Below are 23573 nucleotides of genomic sequence, written 5' to 3' on the forward strand. Positions count from 1 at the left end.
AATTTGTTTCTCCTTCATTTGGCTTTCTTAACATTATTTGTACCAAAAACTTTTTTATATTCCCTAAATAATCTTCAGGGTTTTTGTATTACTCTTTACTGAAAAGCCAAGAAGCTACCAGTTATCCACAACGTTAATAAATATTCTACTGGCTTAATTAGCTAAAAATCTGAAGGACATTTTTTTCTAAGCACAAATACAAGCATGAACAAATTGTGGTTTATCTATAAAAAGTATCTTAGTCAGCAATGAAAAAGAAGAAAACATGGATATATTTATTACAATGTGGATGGATTTCAAAATCAGTAAGTAACACAGAACCTGAAGCACTTGAGCCGGTGCAGTGGCACATGCCTAAGCTCCAGCACTGGGAAGACAGAGACAGGAAATGACCTCACATTTCAGGTCAGTCTGAGCTACAGAGCACTAGGCCAGCCAGGGTTGCACAGCAAGAGCTTGTCTCACAACAGGAAAACAAACCCCAAGACAAACCCTTGAGGCCTTCAGAGGTAGAGTGTGTCTAAAGTCTGGAGTTCACTCATTAGCATAAAAGAATGAATGAATGGATGAGTGAATGAATAAATACTGTCACATTCTTTTCAATTGCTGTTTTTCTCCTCACTTTCGGTTTACAAAAAAATAAATAAATAAAAACCATTTTGTTCTTTTAGCTACCACACTTGAAATAAGTCCATATGTTTTGTTAATACAGTGGAGTGACCTGGAATACTAAAATTCCAATCCACGTCTACTAATGTACATAGCACTGAAGGTTAAAACAATCCACAGTATGCTTTGTCACTGCTTCCCTGGTTTGACTTGACTCACTTATCCTTTTTCTTTGCTCATAGTTTCTTTTACTCCACATTGCCTTTCACAACCATTTTCCCTTCTTCCTCCTAGAACAGATTTCTGTGTGGCTGTGGCCTGCTAGACTCTGTGTTTGGCATTCTGTAGCTTCACAGTGTAACTATGAACACAGAAATCCTGGGCTCTTGAAATCTGAGAATTTGCGTCTTTTTTTTAGTTCTGGTAAATGCCAATAATTACCACATTAAAAAAAAAAAAAAAAAAGTCTCATTATATGGTTCAAACCAGCCTGGAATTTTCTCTCTGGAACTCTAATTACAATTTCACAATGTTCTGCATTTTCTAGGAGGCTGTGAACAGCTTTTAACTATGCCTATATGCTAAATTAATCTACCACTTATCTTTAAAGTTGTTATAATTTTCATTTCTGATGTAATTGATTCCTGTTTAAATATGTTTGGTCACTTTCACAATCTCTTATTTTACTAAAATATTTATGTACTATATATTTCTAGCAACTAATTTAGTTTTTTGTTGTTTCTGCTGAGTCCTGGTCAAAGTATCCTGGTTTTCACACTTACATTTTTGTAATTTTCTTTTTAAAAAATGTATATAATTATTTTATGGTTGCATATGTCCCTGTGTAGAGAATCTATAATTGTTTCTACCTAGTACTTAAGAGTATCACAAAACTACATCCAGTTTGATTAAACTTCTCCACTTGTAGAGTTTTAGAACTACGAAAATATTATAAATCAAGGCCCTAAAGTTCAAGTAAGTTTAAGCTCATACCAGGGAGAGATCTTATCTACACATGGACCTGAAGCCTCTGCAGAGCCTCTGACCAGCCTTCCCATTCTACCATAGGACACAAGAAGTTCTTCTCTAGGACTCAGTCATCATGTACAGAAAATCCATGTCAACAGAAAGGTTTTGAAGGAAAACATGGCTCTAGGTATTACAGTAGAAGGAAAATGGGCCTGAAAGGACGAAATGGAGGAAAAGAAGAAATTGTGAGCAAAGAAAAAGGCTAAGAACGAGTAAGTCAAGGCAAACATGGGAGAAGCAGACAGTAAGTAACAGGGTTAAGCTAAAGCACGGTATTAAAACTTCAGTGCCAGTCCCTAACCAAATACTCCAACAGGAAGCCGAATTTTAAAAATGCCTTGTCAAAGAAGCCAGTGGAAATATGAACGGCTGGCTCGGGGATGGGAAGTGTGAGATCTCTGTAATCTTCACCAGCACCTGAACCCAGTACCAGAAAACAAAATGTACTTCAGTCAATCCCTTGTCTTCTACAAAGGATATGGAGGAAGCCTTTGCTGATGTGACAAAACCCTTTTCTGTTGAAACTCTTGAGAATGTCCTCAGTATTCAATGGCTTCAGCACCCATTTACCTTACATAATATACTCGTTTTGGTCCTACCCCCAAAACTTCTTATTTTCTTACATGTTCATCCAGTTGTTTTAGTGGGCATTTTACATGTTCAGTAGGAGGGGGAGGTGCAGCTCTTATCTGCACACTACTGCAAATAGAATTCTATTACTTCTTAAATAGTTTTGTAAAATTTCAGGTTGGGATAGTATATTTAATCTTCTTAAACACTTAATGTCTAATATAGTTAGAAAGTTATCCAGAGAAATAATAATAATGCAAATCTTGCACCTTTATTATCTCACCTTATAAATCCCTTGTCTTCTGCAAATCTGTTCCAATGCTTCCAGCTTTCAGTCACTGGTCAACACAGTTCTGACAACCAGAAAAGGCTCAGAATTAATTTTATGAAACTTACAGAAAACATTTTATGACAAATCTAACATAGTCTCTTATACTTTGCAGTTTAAAGAATTACAAATTAGATTATCTAGCATAACTAAATAAAGACAAATTAAAACAAACCAAATTCTCTACCCAACTCCTCCAATAGGAAGCTGGATTTAAAGAATGCCTTGGGATTCTTTATTTTAATCATCATGGATGCCTGTGGGAATATGAAGGGCTGGCTTGGGGAGGGACTCTGGGATCTCTGTAATCTCCACCAGCACCTGAACAATAGGAGAAAACACACTTACTTCAGCTGATCCCCTGCTTTCTACAAAAGAATATGGAGAGCCTTTGGTGATGTGACAATACTGTCCTCGTATCACAGTCAGTAAACATTAGTTCTATTATTTCACAGCAAAAAAAAAAAAAAAAAAAAAAAAAAAAAAAAAATAAAATAAAATAAAATTAATTAAAATAAAATCTACAAAAGAACTCTGAAATGTCGCAAAGAGATCATCTGGGTTTTTTAGATTTTGACACTACCATTAAAACTGCCCGTTAGAATTTTTCTTTTCTTTTTTAATGTTTGTGTGTGTGTTCAGATTTGTATGTAGCAGGATCATGTGTCAGGGTGTGTCTATGGAAGTCAGAGGACAACTATAGGTTGGTTCTCTTTTTATGTTTTCGTGGGTTCCAGGGATCAAGCCCAGTTTGTCAGGCTTGTATAGTAAACACACTACTTGCTGAGCCTCCCGGCATCCAAGTTTTGTTGTTTTCTACTTCGCTATACTTTTTTTAGTTATCTACTGCGGACAACTCTTAACATTTATCTCTACATCAACATAGAGGTTTGTGTATATATCCCTACACTAGCTAGTTTTATATTAACTTGACACAAGCTAGAGTAACTGGAAAGTAGGGAACCTCAATTGAGAAAATACCTCCATAAGATCTGGCTTAGTGATTAACGGAGGAGGACCCTGCCCACTATGGGTAGGGCCATGCCTAGCTGGTGGTCCTGGGTTCTCTATGAAAGAAGGCTGAGCAAACTATGGAGAGCAAGCAAGTAAGCAGCACCCCTTAATGGCTTCTACATCAGCTCTTGCCTCCAGGTACTTACTCTGTTTGAGTTCCTATCCTGATTGCCTTCAATGATGAACAGTGTTTTGTAAGCATGAGCCAAATAAACGCTATCCTCCCCAGTTTTTTGGTCATGGTGTCTTACTGCAGCAAGAGAAACCCTAAGACAATCCCCTAACAGAAATTAAAGAAAACTTACACTTCTTTCCTTTAGTATGCTGCCCTTGCATGAAGAACATATAAGCCACCAATCGGGAGTCTGCATCTTCATTTTCCAAGCAGCCACTACAGGTTTAAAGTAAACCTTAGCACCTGATGTTCTTTCTTCTTCACGGAGATGTCTATCCTGCAGAAATGTAGTATAGTTTAAAAAGGAAAAAATAAAGCTCAGCCTTTAAAGTTATATGGACCTGGGTTTAGATATCAATCCTCCCACTTAATAACTGTATAAACTGAATCAAAGAAAAATAGGTTGCAATGTATAGATATTAAATGACACAACATAAATGAAAACAAATGCCAGCATAGTATTAACCTGCTGTGTAAGTTGTCAGGTCCCCCCACCTCCCCAGTTTTCTTCTCTACTCTTTCTTCTCCAGCCTTTTTCTACCCCTTCTCCCTCTTTCTCAACAGGTTCTTACTGTGTAACCCAGGCTGACTACAAATTCACCATTTTTCTGCTACCATTTTGCCAGTGTTGAGACTGCGAATTTGTGACAGCACATCGGAATCAAGGGAGTGCTATTATGTTTGGTGTACTTCTGTGTAATTTTTACTTAATTCAATCGGTCCAAAGGCCTTTCCAGAATAAATGTGCTTAAGTCATAGGCTTGATAAACTTTTTCTGATTATCAACATTCAGCAATACATAAATACACCTAGTAATGTATATAATACACTCTCCTAAAAAAACTACACCCAAATCCTACTGCCAAATACACCACTGGGCGGTCCAAATCTATGTCCAAAAACCACTAGCAAGTTCCTGTTATGTGGTGATGCTCGGAAAGTGTAAAAATATAGTGTAAAGATATTTTAGTTTTCAGTTTTTCTTTCATTCTATCATTTAACTTTGTGTTTACATATATAAATACATGATTTTGTGGTGAAAATATAAGCAAGTTAAGAAAAAGGAAAACCTCTTTTCTGTCATTGGCATCTTCTTTAGGTTATCTAGATCCCTTGTCTGGAGCAAGGGTGATTTGAAAGGGGACCATCTACCTAGAGACTGTGTTATTAGCTGCACAACACTACAGTACATTCAGTCAGTTTCCTATTAATGGACATTGAAAATGGTTCTAATTTTTAAATTATGTATGATGTTTAATATTAAATGTCAACCTGGTGAGATCTTGTGTCAATTAGGAGACACAACTTAGGACAGGTCTGTGAAGAAGTTTCCAGAAAGGACTAAGTGAGGCCAGGGAGACTCTTCACAGAATGAGCGCACCTTCCAAGACTGGCCCAGATACAGGGACCAGAGGAAAAGGTAGTGTGGCCTTCCTGCCTTTGTTTCTTGCTAGTGAGTATGTCTGCTGCTGGTGGTGGTGGCACCGTACTTCAGAATTCAGACTACTGTTCCTTTGACTTTCTAACACTGAAATTCAGAGACCCTCCAAGAATTCTTCAGGGCTCCTGCACCAAATCAGGACCAAGGCATCCGGTTTCATAGATGGAATAACTATGGGGTTCTCAGCCTCTCCAGCATACAGATAGCCTTTGTTGGAAGACCCAGCATTTAACATGTAAGCCATTTGAGTGACTCTTTTAAAATGTACATTAATTTTACTGGTTCTGTATGCCAGGGTACCCTGTCTAATAAAAGCAGTGCTCAGGGATCACTAGCACAAAACTGTAAAGTGCATTTTATTTTAGTATTTTAAAAACAGATTACTCAAAGTTTTAATGCCTGTGCCAAAGGATACATATATGTGATTTGCTGAATACCACAGGATTCCCTCCCAGGTACTCTTGTGCTAATGTATCCACATTTAACAGCGATATACCCATTTGCCTATGTTCCCACTAGCTGAAGAGTATAACTTCCACATTTTGGTGAGGAATCTTTTAAAGTAGATTTAATTTTGCCTGTGTATATACATTTGTAGACATAGTACATATAGGCAAGAGGTCCATTTTAGTTCATTATTATTCCACACCTTGGTTTCTGAGACAGGAATGCTCACTGATCCCAGAGCTCACTGACTATCGAGGCTGGCTGGCTAGTTAGCTCCAAGGATCCTCCCTGTCTCTCTCCCATTCTCCTCCCTAGCCTCTCCCCACTTCCAGGGCTGGAGTTACAGAAGCATGCTGCTGTTCTTGGCTTTTATGTGGGTGCTGGGGTCCAAACCTACTTCTAAGCATTAGGACAGCAAGCATGTTACCAATGGAGCTAGCTCCCCACCCCCAAACAGCTTTAGCACAGCTTTAATTTGAACTTCTCTGTGACTGAAACTGGGCCCTCTTTAATCCAGTTATCATTTTTCTACCATCTTTCTCTTCCTCTGAAGTCTCTTTGCAAATCTATGGTTCATGATTTGCCTAGATTTTTAAAAAGTGGTTTTAATTAAAATTAGCTTCAAACATTTCCCCCATTTTATCATTTGTTTTTACTCATGCAATATTTCACCATGCAAATTCTTCATGGCTATAAAACCTTGACTTATACTTTCAGACTTTAGCTGGGTTGTTCCACAGGTGTTTTGCTCAATGTGACTATTAAGAAGTCTCTTTTCTTCCTGGAAGCTCAGGGAAAAATTTAATTTTATTGAAATGGAACTAAGCTATAACTTGAAAGTAATCATTTTGGATTAATTTTGCTAGTAAACAGGAATTCTGTAAGATGAGGGAGGGGAGGCATTGTCTACATGGTGTTGGTACCATGTAGAACATGGTACATCATGAACACCACTGTGCCACTGACACCTCCAGTCTGAAAGCATTTTTGTTAGGTATACTTGAGTCTTTTCTACTTAAGGAATGCTTCCATGAGTAGAAGTTTAAATAACTGCCCATTATTGCTTTTCTTCTTAGGAACTCAAATCTTTCAACTTCTATCTTAATCACTTCCTAGACACTGGTGATTTTCTGAAGTAGAAAATACCTAGATTATAAGGCCCTGGGTTCAAGCCTCAGCAGAATACATGTGTCTGTTTCTCTGTGTGCAAACACATTTGTATAACTTTTATTCCAACTGTCATTTTTTTTTTTTTTTTTTTTTTTTTGGTTGTCTCAATGACTTTGGTCAGTGCCCCTAATTTAGTGTTTCCCTTAGCTTCATCCAAAGATAAAATATTTTAATAAAGATCTTATTTTCTCAGTTCAGAAAATTCATCCTCACATGTTTGTTGCTGTTGTTCTTTTGGGGTTCGGAATTTGGATTTGGAGCTTTTTGTGTCTGCAACTGCTTTTACTGCAGGAAGGAGTGTGACGCTGTAGTTTTCTTTAGCTCTACCACTGTTACAAACAGATTTATCAACATCTGAAATGTTTTGACTCCTGGTTTGTTTTCTACTTAAGTAGTTTTACATGAATATTGTCTGCCATCTTCTGTTCACTTTGAAGTGTTTTCTTTTTCCTAAACCAGATGGCAGTACAAATAGACAGGAAAAGGGGAGGTGAATGACTGGTTTCTTACTTCAATAGTACTACACTAACTGGTGTTGTGTTTTATTTTCATCTCTGACCCTTTTCTGGGTGGGAGGCAGGCTTACCACCTTCTATTTGGTTTCAACAGGATCTTTGACTCTGCTTCCTTTTCTTGCTGACCAGCAAATCTTCACTACCTGGAGGCTCCATCCTCCATCTTCAAGGCTGTCCTCTTTCCTTAGATTGAGTACCTTTTTGAGACTGCCTCTTGGGTACACACAGTTTTAGCCATTTTATCCAACAGGTCTCACATAGCTCAGTATTTCCGTGGCTCTTCTATCCTGCATGACAAGTATTTTTGCCTATAGAGTCACCTTCTTGCCCTTTTTAATTTTCTTAACATCTTTTGGAGTTTTGTTTATGACAGCTGCAGTGTGAGTGACACTTGAGTGACACTTTAAGACTCTTTACTGTAAATTTAAGTTAACCAATGTCCTTCATCTAATTGCTTTTCAGCTTGTCTTCTGCCTTGCCTTCCTTTTTTATGGGTTGGGGGCAGTGTTAGGGAATGATCCAGAGCTCTACAACATGTTTGCAAAGTGTTCTAACACTGAGCCCGATCTCAAGCCCCTCCCTTCATCTTCTACCAAGATGATAGAGCTTGTTTTCTCAAACATTTATATTTATATAGTACACCCTGGCCCTCCCTACTCTATCATTACAAACTGCTTATATTATCATTATTCTCTTTTCTACTCACTTCTTTTATGTAAAAACTTAAAATTCCCTTTTTGACAAACTTGTTACACATCTAAACACTCAGTGTAGGACACCAATGCATAGATTTCTCTCCCCACATTTGGCAATTCTCCGAATTTCTGTACATCACTGGGGTGTCCTATGCTTCAGTTATAAGACTGCCCATTTAGCAGACTGTACAGGTTAAGGACTATTACTTATTTCCAACACCAGTTATAGATCCTAGGTTGTTGTGTACACTTCTGATCGACCAGTTATGAACTGGAGGTTCCCACAATACACCCACCCAGGACAACTTACTGAACTCAAGAAAGTGTCTCTGTACTACTGCAATGTGGCTCATGTTGGGAATAACATTTGAAGGTACAAACAGTCCACCCTAAATGTCCTGACCTCAGAAGAAATAACCACAACCTATAACTATAGAAGGTCCCTCCTGGTTTTTGTCTCATTTCTCCTATAACTTATGGCACTTATGCTAAAGGCAAGGCAGAAGCAAACTGAGAATTTCTATATCCCTAGGTATGGCCAAAACACTAAATGTAAATTTATATTAAAACTGTAAATTCCTGTATACTTACATATATAAATTCTTTTTCTCTTAATGTGTAATGAGGGCAAGTCTTGAGACCTATAGACAAACTTTATAGCAGAGAATTCCAGTACAACTTCTAATAATACATTATAAAGTCTCTGACTCAGGACAGTTGAACAGAATGGATAAATTGGAGTAAGGATGAAGGGCAGAGTTTCTATGTTTGCTAGACTCATCACCATCCCTAGCCATGTGGGCACGAGCTGATTAAATAATTGCCACGAGGGACTAAATTCAAACATCCTTTCACTCCAGGGGTAGGAGTGAAGCCTAGAAGTTCCAATTAGTATGTGTGCATAAGTAGTATACTATAGTGTACACATGGAGGTTAAAAGACCTCAAATGTTGTTCCTCATGTAACATGGCCTTACTTTTGAGACAGAATCTCTCACTGGCTGGAGCTCAACAAGTAGGTTAGGCTGACTTGCAAGAGAGCCATAAGAATCCACCACCTCTGCCTCTGTAGCAGTGGAATTACAAGTCTGAGTCACTAAATCAAGCTTTTTTCATGTGGGTTCTGAAATCCTGTCCTCATGCTTGCAAAGCAAGTACTTTCCAATTAAGCAATCTCCCTAGCCCTGGAAGTCCCAATTGTTTGATGATGTAGTTGGTTCATCAAGCTTACAATCTTACAAGCTTCTTTCCTGCTGGCTAGCTCACATATGCTGGAAGGTGCTAAACAGGAGCTGAGGAGAAAATGTCATTAAGTCTTACTCAGCTATGGAACCTGTGAACTCTAACATTTGACTTAGAAGGCGTGTCCATTGGTGCATTAGTGGCATAAATGTTTGGGGGTAACCAACAGCTTTCTACTAGGACTTTAAGGTCTACTTCAGAGGGAATTTATGTCTGGCACTTGAAAACCAGATAAGAACCCATGACTGGGAAGGTCACAAGCCCTACCACCATTATTTTGCTAAAGGAACACAACATTAAATTGCCTTCTATATACTTCTATATCCTTATACCCATAGGCCAGTGCAACTCTCGCCCCTTATCACTTCTTTAATCAGCAGTTGGAAGTTAATACAAAGACTCACAACTGGTCAAGTACAGAGAATAAGTGACTGTGGAGTGCTTATTAGCCTTACATGGGACTTCTATATCATCTCCCTTAATATCATCCCTTAAGCCTCAGGGAACACTGTAGAAAAGGAGTCAAAAACTTTTAAGGGCCAGAAGTGGGAGGTGGGGGTGTACCGCTGTGAAATGGTGTCTTTTGAACATGCCAAGGCCACCACACTCATGAAATCATAGTAGCTGTGGTTGTAGTCACAAGATATGTACAAGTTCAAGCCAATCAATAATTCAGCAGGAAGATGAAGGACACATGAGGCCCCACCCCTAGACAAAGAGCTATGAAGAGTAGATAGTTGCTGGGAGAGGAAGAGTCAAGTTTTTTAATGGTGTGGCCCTCAGGAAGCTGCCTATGGGCCAGCGGATGGTACCTTATACCCATGCACATGTTAGCAGTACTAAAAGGATTCAGTGGGAAAGGGGAGAAAAACCTCACCAAGTTGGGAGGGGTACGGGCGTAGGGTCTGGGATGAGTTAAAGAAGGTAGTGGGAATGGTATAATTTAACTACATCGCATCATATTCCAAAGAATAAAACAATTTAAATTTATGACTTTCTATAACTATAAACTTCATGTAATTTTTTCAGCAAAAGAATATACCAATCAGAATGACTTGAATCAAGTTTCTATTTATAGCTTAGGCACAGTACTTTCATTTCTTCTAAAACAGACTTTCTGATAGTGGATTATGTTTTTTCTACACTGTCAAAACTCAAAGCTCTAAAACCATTATTCCCAACTGGAGCTATCACAAAACATATTTAATGCTTAGCACTTGACTTGGTATGCCACCATACCCAGAAACAGCATAAAATTCTTGAAGGACAGTCTGATGGTTTAAATTACTATTTTTCCTTTAATAGTTTTTTTTTTTTTTTTTTTTTTTTTTTTTTAATGTTGCTTTACTATCTAGAAGAAAATATTGCTGAAAAAGCACCAAATCCATGTGATATTTTTTTCCAGGTCACTTGGGTCTTTTTTCCACGACTAAAAAAAGGTTAGTTTTTAAAATCCAACCATTTTACAAGACTACATCTCAGTGTTAAGTGTTCTGGGCTGAGTTCCAGATTTTGGGATACCTTTCAACAGTCAGCCTTTATTCTTTAGTGTTAAGTGTTTAGAACTGTAACTCTGATACTTGTTGCAGTCTAATGCTTTGGTTTACAGATTTTATTATGACAGAATAAGCATGAAGTTTACTGTTCAAACTGCTTTTAAGCCTCTAATCCACTGGCATTAAGTACACAACTGATACAACACCCACTGAGCTTTGGTTTACATGAGAGGAACTCTTTATTTGGCTGCTTGTCTTTTTTCTTATTTTAAATAATGTTGTGATAGTTTGAAGGAAAATGGCCCCTATAGACTCAGAGAGAGAGGCACTATTAAGAGACATTAAGAGACATGTTGGAGGAAGTGTCTCCGTCTCTTCCTGCTGCCTTTGGATCCAGACGGTAGAATTCTGACACCTCTGAAGCACCATGGAGCCTATATACTGGCATGCTTCCTACCATGGCAATGGACTAAAACTCTGAACTGTAAGCTAGTCCCAATTAAATGCTTTCCTTTATAAGAGTTGCCATAGTCAGGATGTCTCTTCACAGCAATAGAATCCCTAAGACTAGCCTGGACCTCAAGAAATGGACTGTCAGTGACTCCTAGGCTCTGGGATTAAAGGTCCCTACTACCGTGCCTACTTTTGTTTCTACTTTAGCTTTTAAAAAGATACTGGTTTCTCATTTCTTTCTTTTTCTCTTGTGTCATCATATGGGGTGCACATTCACCATTTTCAGTAAAAGCGTCATTCACTATTGTCACTAAAAGTGCTTCCTTTTTTCGAACTTTCTTTCCTGAGTTCTACCAGTCCTCACTTATTCTTGTAGGCCATAGCTACCTTACTTCTGACTTCCTTTTCTTTTTGATTTATATGTTTCTTTAAAAGATTTCATCTTAAATCAGGCATGGTGACTCAAAGCTGCAACTCTAGCATTATGGAGATAAAGGCAGGAGGGTCAAGTGTTTCCAGCCAACCTCAGCTACAAACGAAACAACAAAAAGATTTCATCTTAGCTATAATTTCTCTAAGCTGAAATACTTAAGATTACCATTTTGTGTTTTATGGGCACATTTTTCTAGTGTCTTTTCATAATATAATGTGGTATAATTTTTGTTTTTTTCTTACAATTTGTTATATATTTATGTAGTTTCTTGGACTACAACAGGGATTCTGTGTTAGTTTTATGCACGAGTTGGAGTTTTTATTTCCCAACTGACTCCTGAGCTGTTTCCAGTTTTGGTGACGGTGACAAATAAAATTGCTGTTTTTTCTCATTCTTCATCAGAGAAGAACATCATCATCATAAGAGAAATGTAGACTAATCCCACCATAAGATCCCACTCTACCTTTCCTATAACAGAAATTAAAACCAAACCAAACAAAAACCAACCAACTAAACAAACAAAAACCAGTACCAGTGATGGCTGTAGCTCTGTGTAGATACACTGCACCTAGGAGCTATGCTAGGGTGTGGACTCACTTCATCCAGGACCCAGTGACAATGTTGTTTCCACTAAGCATCAGCAACAGGAGTCTGGTCTTTGCTGTGCAATTTATTTTTATTTTTTCATCTTCACAGGTTGTTTCCCCAATTATTCCACGCCCTTTTCATTAGACAGAAAATAGTTATCACTAAATACACTTTCAAAAAGTTGAAACCCAGACACCACAATGGTAAAGGCCATTGTGGCAGTTTCATAGTTTAGTTCATTTTTCACAAGAGTAAAGTTATAGAAGAGCATAAACTTCATTTCCTCTGGATTTCCCTAGAAAAGGTCAAGACAGACTCGGTTGTTGATGTATCTTTAGCTGTTTTCTGAAAAGTGATACAACCCTACCTGAACCAGTTGCTAAGGACTTTTTGTTCTTATATCTCAGAGATATTTATCTTGGAAAGTTTTTAAAAAAATAATTTCACTGATTCTAAATGTCCTTCACTTTTACAAGTTGTTCCCCTTTTTAAAAAGCTGGTTTCCCTTGTTCTTTTGTATTCTTTTCTATCCAGCATTGTTATTTACTTGCAAGAAAGGAACAAGACTGCAGATACAGACTTTCTGCACTAGTGTGTCCATCCTTTTGACAATACAACACAATGTTTTCAACTACAAAGTCCATTCCTAAAAACTGTGCAATCAAGTTACAAAGACTAGCTAAACTGGGCCAGAGTGCATTATACCTCCCCCAAAACTTTTTGCTTTACTTGAGATATACCTTAAATGAGTAAACATTCATCAAATATAAAATTCATCACTATTCTCAGTTAGAGTTATTTCCTCTTTAGAAATTCTCACTGGCTTAAGTGTAATTCAATGAACCCTGCGTTTCAGGAGGCAGTTTGGCACTATAACCCAAGGATATATAAACTCTCCAGCTTCACTTCATTTTAGTTGACTCTGAAACAAAACAAAAAGCCATTAACTCTAGTCAGATTTGTTGGTAAAGGCCTCAACACTTCTCAAGTCCCAAACTAGCCTGGATATACAGCGACACTGAATCTCATAAACAAACAAAAATCACCGGACACAGTGATACGCATCAATGCCAGTACTAAGCAAGCTGCCAGCCTAGGCTACACGGTGAGCTCTGTGTGATTAATTTCCCACTAGTTCAACAACCTAATGTGTTCAAACTGTTATTATTTTGCTATTTTCCTCCAGGAAAGTAAGCTTTTTTTTTTTTTTTTTTTTTTAAATTTTTAATTTTTATTGTTTTAAGTCTTATTGAATGGTCCAGGTTAGAGAATTCTTAACTTTCACTCTGGGATTATAGGCATGAGCCATAATGACTCAGTTTGACATTTGCAGCTTAGTGATTAACTGCAAGTTTAGTTATTCCTGGGAAAAGGAACTAAGTATCTCCAGTATCTTTTTATTAAAAAATCCAAATGGTATTTGACATAGTTCTTTTTACAACTAGAGTTAAAACAAACAAACAAAAGACTTATTGCATGTGTGTGTGTGTGTGTCTATACATGTGAAGGTTAGAAGGTAACTTGTGGGAACTATCTCTCTCCTTCTACCATGTGGATCCTGGGATTGAACAAGGTTCTTGGGCTTGGTAGCAGTCACCTTACCCAACTGACCCATTTCTTAGGTCCTAAGACCAGCATCTTAAAATTGTTTACAGAACTCAAGGACATCTGAGAGTCTTTGGATGATATCACAGTATAGATGAAGGATTTGCTAATCTTACTCTCTTGACTGAAAATAAAATACTCTTACCTGGCTCAGAAATCATGTGGTTGTTTGTTTGTTTGTCTTTAACCTTAAAAATTACAAGGACTGGCATAGAAGACAAAAGTTGATCAGTGCCTCAAGGCTAATCCAGTAGAAGAAAAGCAAAACACAGGCTCTGGGTGTTGGAGCCCACTCAGTATGAAGACTTACTGCCCTTTGCTTCTCCCTTACCTCTCTAGAAAAGTTTTTTGCATTCAAATTCTTCACTAAATGGTCTTTGCTGGTGGAAGTTTCCCATCTTCTTTGGTTTCTGTCTTTCCAAAACCTTTTTCCTGCCCTGAATCACTGGGGAGCAGCCAGACCTGGATTAAGCAATAGTACCAATTACTTTCAAAAGAATGTACTTGTTAGTAGTAGGAACCTCTGCAGCAGCACAAAAAGTACAAAGTTCCGTGTCCACAGATAAATAAAAGGCTATACACATTATATTTAAGAGGGCAAATTCTACCCATCTACTTCACTCTATCCCCAGTCAGGAGCTTCGCAGAAACATCATGAATAATGACAAAAGTAGTGGCAGTATTACATGAATTGGTATGACCATATAAAAAATAACTTGAAATATATTAAGGCACAAAAATCAGCTATTACCCTTAGCCAATATTTTTCTCTAGTAAAATAAATTTTATCTTTCCGTTTAGGAATGCGGCATATATAAATAACACGGCATAAAGCAGCTAAATTGGCTCCTAAGGTGGAGAGCTGCATGGTGTGGGTGGCAGAAGGGTAGAAATAGGGGCCTCTGACATGTAGGTGCAACACAGGCACCTGAACAGCTCATCTTTTACATTAGAAAGAGGCTGTTTATCCTAAAGGCCACATTCACTCTTTAGTAACTTTATCATGGTAGGCAAACTCTATCTTAACTTTAAAAAATTCTAATTAAAAAATGTAGATTTGTCATGAATACCATGGCATATAATTGTTTCACTAAGACAAGTCTCAACACTGGAACTTTCTGACCCAATCTCCCCGCACTGCCACACTCAAGGATAAGATGTTGAATTTAGAGTGAAGAGAACAGAAAGACAAAAGAAAAAGGCATTGCAGGAACTGCAACTATGATTATTAAGTTGGACAAAAGGAAAATCTGATTTTAAATGTGAGCCATACAGAAGATACCCACATCAATAATCAAGATAATATAGGAAACATGAGAGAAGTATACACATATTTAGATCTGTTAAGACTATCAGAAATGAGGGGCTGGAGAGATGGCTCAGGGGTTAAGGAGCACTAACTGTTCTTTCAGAGGACCCAGGTTCAATTCCTAGCACCCACATGGCAGCTCACAACTATCTGTAACTTCAATATCTGACACCCTCACACAGACATACATGCAGGCAAAACACCAATGCACATAAGATAAAAGTAAATAACTTAAAGCAAAAACAAAACAAAGAAAAAACACAAAGACTGTCAGAAATGTGTCTTTAGTGCTCAAGCAAAAATTTAACATATAAGTCTCACTTGCATAAAAATGCTAATTTAAGCAATAGGAACAAATGAGACTGTGAGTGCTGAAGTTAAAGGTTGGCCAGGAAAGGATCCTAATATCCTTTAACAAAGTAAACAAAGCAACAGGATGACAAAGACTTCCCAGGAAGCCCCATATTTAATCCCTGGTATCTAGAGGGACACAGGCAAATAGAGCTAGGAGGAAGAAGACCAAGTGCTTGCCTAGCTGGCATGTTCAGGGCCCTCTGACCTTGACCTAAGCACTGTGAGAGACGGAAGGAGAGTAGATTAAATATATGCTTCTAAAACTTTTTTTTTAACCTAAGCAATCTTGAGTCCAAATATCCCACCATGTAAATCAACAGTGGTTTATGGGAATTCTCATGACACTTTAATTATTTGGGTGTTGAGTATTAAACCCAGTATTCTCTTGCATGCTCAGCACATGCTCTATCAATGAGCCACTCTCAGCCCTTAAACATAACCTTAATAAGAATTGATTCTATAAAAAATACCATTTGAATTTCCATAAATATCTATATTTTAACTTGGCACATTTACTATCTACTTTCTAGTTTCAATCAATATAATCCATTATGGGGATAAACAGTGCAACTAATAAAAACTTACGAAGTCTAAAGGTCAAAATGACCAATGCTTTTTGTGACAGTCATCTAATCAATGATATCTTAACATTTTAAAGACTGTCTCACACCTCAATGTTCACATGCTCCAGCCTTTGTCTCAAACCTTTCTGAAAATTAAGAAGACCACTGGCACAGCAAGGAGGAATTTAGACTCTTCTCCCACCACTGGCCTTACCAAAACTGTTTCCTAATTCTTTTGAAAACTGGAAAAGTAAGTCAGTAGACCAGTAACAGTAATATAAACTGTGATCACCAACTCAAACTAAAGTTCGACCAGTCACCCTTTATGTTCAAATTTTGTGTGTGTGTGTGTGTGTGTGTGTGTGTGCTGTCTGTGTTTGGTTCTTTCTGTCACAAAATATCCTCTCCTTTCCTGTTGACTCACAAGCTAACCTTGAATAACTGAAGTTATCCAACCTTGAAAGAAACTAAAGTGAAGATACTGAGGTTAAGTCTCAGGTTCTCATGTTTATCAAAACTGTTAAAACTTAATCACAAAATATGTCTCTAACAGGCTAGATTTCCAGATCTGGCAGCTTCTTTCAAATGAAACACAACGAATGCTTTCTACTGCCTTTACTTTTTTTTTTTTTTTTCAAGAGAAAACTGGAAAGGGGAAAGTAGTGTCTTGCTCTTCCCAGCCTTGCAGCAAACTCCAACACCCTCCTTAAATAATACTCTGCCCCTTAAAGCCAGCCAACATATATAGTGTGACAGATCCAGAAATTTACAAAGCTGTCATAGTTTTTTTGTTTGGTTTGGTTTTGACTAAGTGCATAAAACATTCGATGTGTAAAATTTAATATGAAGCTTCATAATTTCCTTTCCAAATGTTAATTTTAATTGCATAGATGTCTTCATTGAGTTGTATTGTTTTGGGGTTTGGTTAATTTTGGCGTGATGGTTTTTTTTTTTAAATAAAGTTTAAAATGTTAAAAATATGTAAAGAGAAATTTTCAAAGTAATTCAGCACCTTTGAAACAAGGGCAAGGGTGTGGCGCCCCGGTAAAACCAGAACTTGAGCAGTGGCAGAAAGATATGGTTAGGTTTAGCCTGAGCTACATACCTAGTTTGAAGTGAATCTGGAGTATACAGTTTTGTTATGTCCCATAACAAAACACTAGTTCACGTCCCGTTTTCTGCGGACCAACCCTTTTTACTTTTGTTCTCTCTTTTTTTAAGTCACTGAAGGAATGCTGGCTGCCGCTTATGAATGAAACTACTCTCAAACAATCTGTAGTCCGTTATTCCAACGGATGACCTTAGTCTAAAGGGCCACTCCCAAGAACTCTCGAGAAACGCAACAATTCAGCAGTCCGTCCCTTGCAATTTACAAAAAAGAGAAAGGTTCTCTATCAAGCCGGAGGCCAGTTGTCAAGACTCTCCCTTCCATGACTGGCTTTTCCGCTCTGAATCCTGCAGCCAGTCTCCTTTAATCATGAGAGGGGTCCAAGGTGGGAATCTTCCCGCCACAAACAGTTGGGAAACTCTCGGACACCAAGGGATCAAGGTTAAGACATGAAAGCCCGTAGCCCGCACTAGACCTCTAAAGACCAGCAAAGCCAAGCCGGGGCTACCACCACCACCACCACACCTGCCTCCCAAACTCAGGGAGGAGACTCCGGCCGAGAAGAGCCCCCTGCCAGGAAAGTCTCCCCGTCACCCTCCGGGACTCTCCTTCCAGAACTAGTAGCTCCACACACACTTCCAAAGCCGAGAAAGGCCGGCTGTAGCCACACACAAGATGGCAGCCACTCACCTACCGAGGAGAGCGCTGCGCCACCACTCCAGCGAAGCGCCTCTCTAGACTGCGGAGAGCCCGATTGGCCGAAGCAGTTAGCGCGAGACAGGCCGAGAGAGCCGCTGACCAATCAGAAGGAAAGCGCGCGGAGATCCCCGAGGCGTTGAGCGGCAGTGGCTGCAGCCAATGGGCGTCTGAGCTGGCTCGGTGAGGGCGGAGTGTGCCATGGTCTGGTGTCTCCCGGGCTGAGGTGTGGGCGCCTCACGACTGCAGGTAGGGACTGTGCAGGGTGCCCGGGGTGCCAGCCCGCCTCAACCCGATATCCTGGTAGCGGAGGTGGCCGGGGCTCTCAGCCGCGCTTCTCGTTCTGTCTTGTGGCGCTCACTTGCGTGGCTGGTGGTTCCTGAGTAATTTGGCTATAATGGACTATAGGCAGCGGAGCACAGTATGAAAATCTCAAGACACTGGTCCATTCCACAGGTAAGATTACACTGGCCATGAACAAATGAAATTATTTATCAGTTGAAGTTGATTGGAATCTTAGGAGCGACGGACTGACTCACCACTCACAGTCCAAGATCAGTAAAGTCAGTGCACAAAGGTATATGATTGACAGATCTCGGGCATGTAGTAACTTATGGCTCTCTGTATGTTTAATGAAGAAAACCAAAGTGGAGGATTAATTTATGTTTAGTCTTAGATTGGTATACAGACCATAAGCTCTTCAAACTAGGCTGCCACATACAATAGGACATGTTTCTATTCGTCAGAAGCCATTTTCCCATTATTGTTGTGTGGGATAAAAAGAACACATGGAATAATTAAAAATGTGCCTGGCCCCTGACTTATATTCCGTAAATGGCATGCTATCAAAGAACCAAGGAGACAGTGGTATCTTAGCCTTTTTAGTTTTTTTTCCCCCCCAAGTAAAAAAGGAGACTTAGATCTAAATGAAGTTGGCTGGGTTTGTTGTTGTTGTTGTTGCTGTTTGCCAGATGAAAGCTTGAGACTGAAAAAGAACCAAATTTAAATAAAATTTTACTGACAAGCTGGGAGGTAGTGGCACAAGCCTTTAACCTCATCACTGGGGAGGCAGAAGCTAGTGGATTTTTGAGTTCTCTCCTCACTCAGTTCCAGGACAGCCAGGGTTACACAGAGAAATGTTATCTCAAAATACAAAACAAACAAACAAATAAAAAGTACACTGACAGTGAAATATTAGTTTTGTTTTTGGAAGATAAGCTTGTGGTTTAAATTCTCTTAACTTTTTTTTTTTTTTTTTTTTTTGGCAATTTTTTTTAAAGCTACACTGGTGAGAGCGTTTTTAGTTTGTTGTTTGCTATGTGGAAATCCAGCCTAGTAGTTCAGAATTACCTTGAACTACTGGTACTCCTGACCCTACCTGCCATTTCCTGAGATGTCAGGCTGTGAGTGAGTGTACTGAGGTGGAAGTTACTAGAACCATCTTGGAAGGCAGCTTGGCAATGTCTCTCTGTGGCACTTGGATATCTGTAGTCTTAATTTACAGTGGAAAGGTTGATTGGCTGAACTACAATTTACAGTTTATGTTTACCTTTTAACAGTTTGCATTTCTGGTGAGGCTCATTACCAGTGTGATACATACTTCTTTTTGGTTAACAGATTTTCAAGTTTCTAATCGTGTTAGGTATTCTGAGCATATCACAGTTGGTGGTATATGTCAATGTTTGGTATTCTGAGCATATCACAGTTGGTGGTATATGTCAAGCATGTTCTGGGCTGAATCTAGAGCTCAGTCAGAATACTTGCCTTGTTTGTACAAAGCCCTGGCTTAGAAACTGAGCACCATACAAGTCCAATGTGGTGGCACATGCAATTGATCCAATACCTAGGAGGCAGAGGCAAAAGGATCAAAAGTTTAAGGCCATACTCAGTGTCATAGCCAGTTCAAGGCCAGCCTTTCTCAAGAGGAAAAAAGAGAAAAATTGTATTCCACTTGGCACTTAGTGGACAACAGCTTATGTGTTTTCCTGTTTTGAGAAATTTTTGGTCATTATCACCTCATTCCTTTATTTTCCCCATAAATTATGAGGTATGATTTTCTAGAGTACTAAGTGGCTTTTCTCATGAGTCTGTTGTCTGATTTTCACCTAATCCGTGTATTTGAAGAACTGTTTTTATATCCATGATCCTTAATTGGTTATTTTTCAGAATTGTACATTTATTTAGCCCTGTGAGGATCAAATATATTCACATTTGTTTTAAAATATTTAATTCTCAGCAGTTTAGTGTGACTTCTTATCCACAATGCAACTTTCTTTGTGTATTTCAGAGCTCTCATCTCCTTGGGGATTTTCCTGCCATCCTTTTGTGTTAGGCTGTTGATTTGCATTATCTTGAGTTCCTCATGTTTCATTTCCTCATAGAGACCTCACAGACTGTCTGTTAAGAGTTCCCTTTTAGTTTTAAACATGACTCTATATAGTGTTTTAAAGCCTTCTAACATTCTTCTGGTTTATGGTGTAGAAAAGACAGAAAAGTTTACCATGTATTGACTAACACTTTGATAATTCAAAACATTTTATTAGTTCTGCCAGTAGATATATATCCTAAGGAAATAATCAGAAAAAATGCATAAAATGTTTGTTCCAGTATTATGTGTAACAATTTAAAAATATACAAAACTTTATACTGACAATCAGTAATTTAAAAATGTATTAAAACTTTCAATGTATGATTATTGTCCAAAGTAGATAATGTAGCCATTTAGTTATAGAAAGATAATAGTGATTGCAGAGAGAATAGACTATATTATTGTGAGCATGGAAAAGGCATATACACTAAAATCTAAAATTTTTAGAATTATGTACTGAGAGGATAATTGCTACCATTTATAGAATTCTTCCTGTGTCAAATATCATTCTAAATGATAATCTTATCCTCATAACAACATATTAGGTAGTTACCATTATTCCTATTTTTTAAGATTTCTATGATATATTAAGATAAGATGGATAGTTTGTTGGTTGGTAATGCAATGTAAGTATTAACATGTCAAATATAGATGATAGGATTATAAGTTATTCTTTTCTGTATTTTTCTTAGTTCTGTAGATTTTTTTCCAGTTCATGTACATTTTTTCATAGTGCTTTGTATTATTTTTAAAGGTAGAGTTGTTGTTATGACAGTGTCTTTTTCTTCTTGCTATTTTTTTCTTTGTAAGTATGTACTATTCTTTGTTTTTGTTCCAGAGTGTTTCATGCATTTGTGGGCCAAAACATGGGATGAACTTTTATTTTTAAAAAGGCATTGTCAGTAGTCCTGATTCAGCTTTCAACTTGACATTGATGAAGATGCTATACCTGTTTTTTCTTGGACTAGTAATCATTCTGAAAGTATTCAAGCACAGTTTCTATTTGAAAATTTAAATACTAAAGAATCTTAGGAAATGCCCTGATGACATACTTTATTTGAGGACTACAGATTTCCTAGAGACTGCAGTTGGACCCTAGTTATTCTCCAATCAAAGTGGTTCTTTTGATTAACTTAATTTGAAGAATTTTATATAAGTAACACCAAAAGATGGAAGAAAAAAAAGGTAGGTCAAAGAATTCATTTTTAAACATTGCATTTAAATGTTTATACACATTTATGCTAAATTGCTGAATTTCAGTGGTTTTCGCTCTCAATGATTTCTTTTTCTTCCTTCTACCCCTTTCGTGTGTGGGGAGCTAGCACAGCCTGGAATGGTTTGAAGTAAGTGGGGCCCAGAGTTGCATGTAGAGGTAGCTGTGAAGGCTGATGGTCTCTTTCCAGCTCTCTACCCATACTGAATGCCTACTGATAACTTCTAAAAAATAAACACTTTCTTGTTACTCTGTGGTTAAAAACTACTGGCTTGGCCAATTAACACCTGTTGCCTAGCAGCAGGGAATTAAGTAAAAATACTTATTGCTATAGCTCCTTTCTTTGGCCAAGGAGCCAGAAGCCTCTCTGGCTAGGCTGGTTAACTCTTTGTGAACCAGAGAGGAAGAAAAGGAAAAGAACTAAAATCTTTTATAGGCAAAATTCACAGAAACATATACATTCATACATACATTTACATTTTCATTTAAACATTAACACATTCACATTTTTGTTGAGCCTAACCACCTGTCTTATATACTCCACAAGTATTTGTGCATGCTTTTACACACATATACACTCACATATATATAGACAGACAAACCTATGGATGGATGGATGGATGGATGGATGGATGGATAGATAAGGCAGAGCTACCCAAGCCATACTACTCAACCAACAACTTTATTTCTTTTCCCTGGCCTTTTCATAGCTTCTTAGACAAAAAGTTCTTTAGAAAATTACCTCAGAGATAAAATGTTACATAAAATGGGAGTTACAGAAGGATGTCGATAGTAAAGTTATACTTGGATTCAAATGTTTTTCTTTGAAGAATACAAACTTATCCCAAATCTGTTTCTCTTTTTAGTGTAATTGTAAAAGCTCACTGTATTTCTTATTATGTAGCCTTTACTTTCTATATGAGGAGTGGGCACATTCTGTTCTTGAGTCTAAGTTTATTACATCTTTCTAGCAAAGCAACTAAGACCATCTATTAAAACGTTCTACCTGAAATTATTTGAATCAAATCAGGAATTCTATAGAATTATTAATTCATCTAAGTAGCATTAATTCATGAAAGTTCCTCTTTATATTAATCTGCAGGAAATCTGATTAATAGTGTGGGCTAATGCCCAGGGATTTTTATATTAATTTAATAATGACAGGAAGGGCATATCAGCTTCAAGAAGCAACCCTGAGATGAAGTCTCTTTGGGACCTTGCCATGAAGCTCACCCATCAAAGACCATGCAGAAAACAGTGGGCCACCTCCAAGAAGGCCACCTGCTAGCCTTAGCCTATTCTAAATGGTTCCTGACATTGGTGTGTGTGTGTGTGTGTTATATACGCATTTGTGTGCAGATGCCTAAGCTTGTGGATTTCAGATGTCAGGAATGGGTATCTTCCTGTTTCAACTCATCCTCCCTTTTTGGAGACAAGTCTTCCCATTAAACCTGGTGCTCACAAATTTGCCAGAGCTGAGTGGCCAGTGAGCTTCAGAGGTTCAGCTGTCTCACCTTTCCCAGCACTTGAATTCCAAATGCGCACTGCCATGCCCGGCTTTGACATGGTGCCGGGATCTAAACTTTGGTCCTCAAAGTTGTAGAGCAGACACTTTCTGGACTGAGCTATCTCTCTAACCACAATGTCTTATAGTTTGAATGAGTCTTTATGTCCCTTATTTAGTGACCATTTGTAAAATAATAGTTTCATGAATTATGGCTTTCTTCCAAATGATGACACATTTCATCATATAGTGTACCAAAATCACATTTGTTAATATTTTTTACTATTACCAGTTAATGATGGTTAATGATAGAGACATTTTCAGGCTCGCACCTGTAAACCTAAGGTTTCTAAAACTGTAGGTTTTCACCTAGTGACTTGTTTACTATTAGCAGTCATTTTATGATTCTAGTCATAGGGTCACTTTGTTCATTTTCAAGAAAATCTGTGCTTAATATCCAAAACTGAAAAGCTACAGTTTTATCTGAGGTATTTTTAAAAATAGCTCTGTATTGTGAAGAACAGCTACTTTAGCATTTTACCTTGAGTTGTCAAACAGTCGTTTTTTTTCCTTGAGACAGCTACTATATAATGACAGTACAGTTATAATGGCTGTACAAATAGCTTTGATTTACTTGCTTGGTTGGAGA

At 38.0% G+C, this 23573-nt stretch overlaps 2 protein-coding genes across 12 annotated transcripts in view; one reads left to right on the forward strand and one right to left on the reverse strand.

Moving 5' to 3' along the window:
• Nucleotides 1-17975, reverse strand: part of Cab39l (calcium binding protein 39 like) — a 101872-nt gene extending 83897 nt beyond the window's left edge. For 2 of the 10 annotated variants that reach the window (XM_034498931.2, XM_076930926.1), the window contains exons 1-4: nt 17834-17968; nt 14141-14271; nt 3856-4002; nt 2492-2561 (exon numbers count right to left, since the gene is read on the reverse strand). The gene's annotated coding sequence lies outside the window, so the exon portion shown is untranslated. Of the gene's footprint in view, nt 1-2491; nt 2562-3855; nt 4003-12944; nt 13127-14140; nt 14272-17140; nt 17618-17668; nt 17792-17833 lie in introns of those variants that run through there. The other 8 variants (XM_076930928.1, XM_076930929.1, XM_076930930.1 and 5 more) reach the window with 8 other exon arrangements.
• The window catches only part of Setdb2 (SET domain bifurcated histone lysine methyltransferase 2), a 34477-nt gene continuing 28876 nt past the window's right edge, over nt 17973-23573 (forward strand). Inside the window, exons 1-2 of one of the 2 annotated variants that reach the window (XM_034498938.2) lie at nt 17973-18295; nt 21046-21392. In XM_034498938.2, coding sequence (XP_034354829.1) covers nt 21377-21392 — 16 coding nt within the window. In that variant the 5' untranslated portion in view covers nt 17973-18295; nt 21046-21376. The remainder of the gene's footprint in view (nt 18296-21045; nt 21393-23573) is intronic. The other variant, XR_013109339.1, reaches the window with a different exon arrangement.

This window comes from Arvicanthis niloticus, chromosome 3, assembly GCF_011762505.2.
Source record: "Arvicanthis niloticus isolate mArvNil1 chromosome 3, mArvNil1.pat.X, whole genome shotgun sequence".
Lineage (NCBI taxonomy): Eukaryota > Metazoa > Chordata > Mammalia > Rodentia > Muridae > Arvicanthis > Arvicanthis niloticus.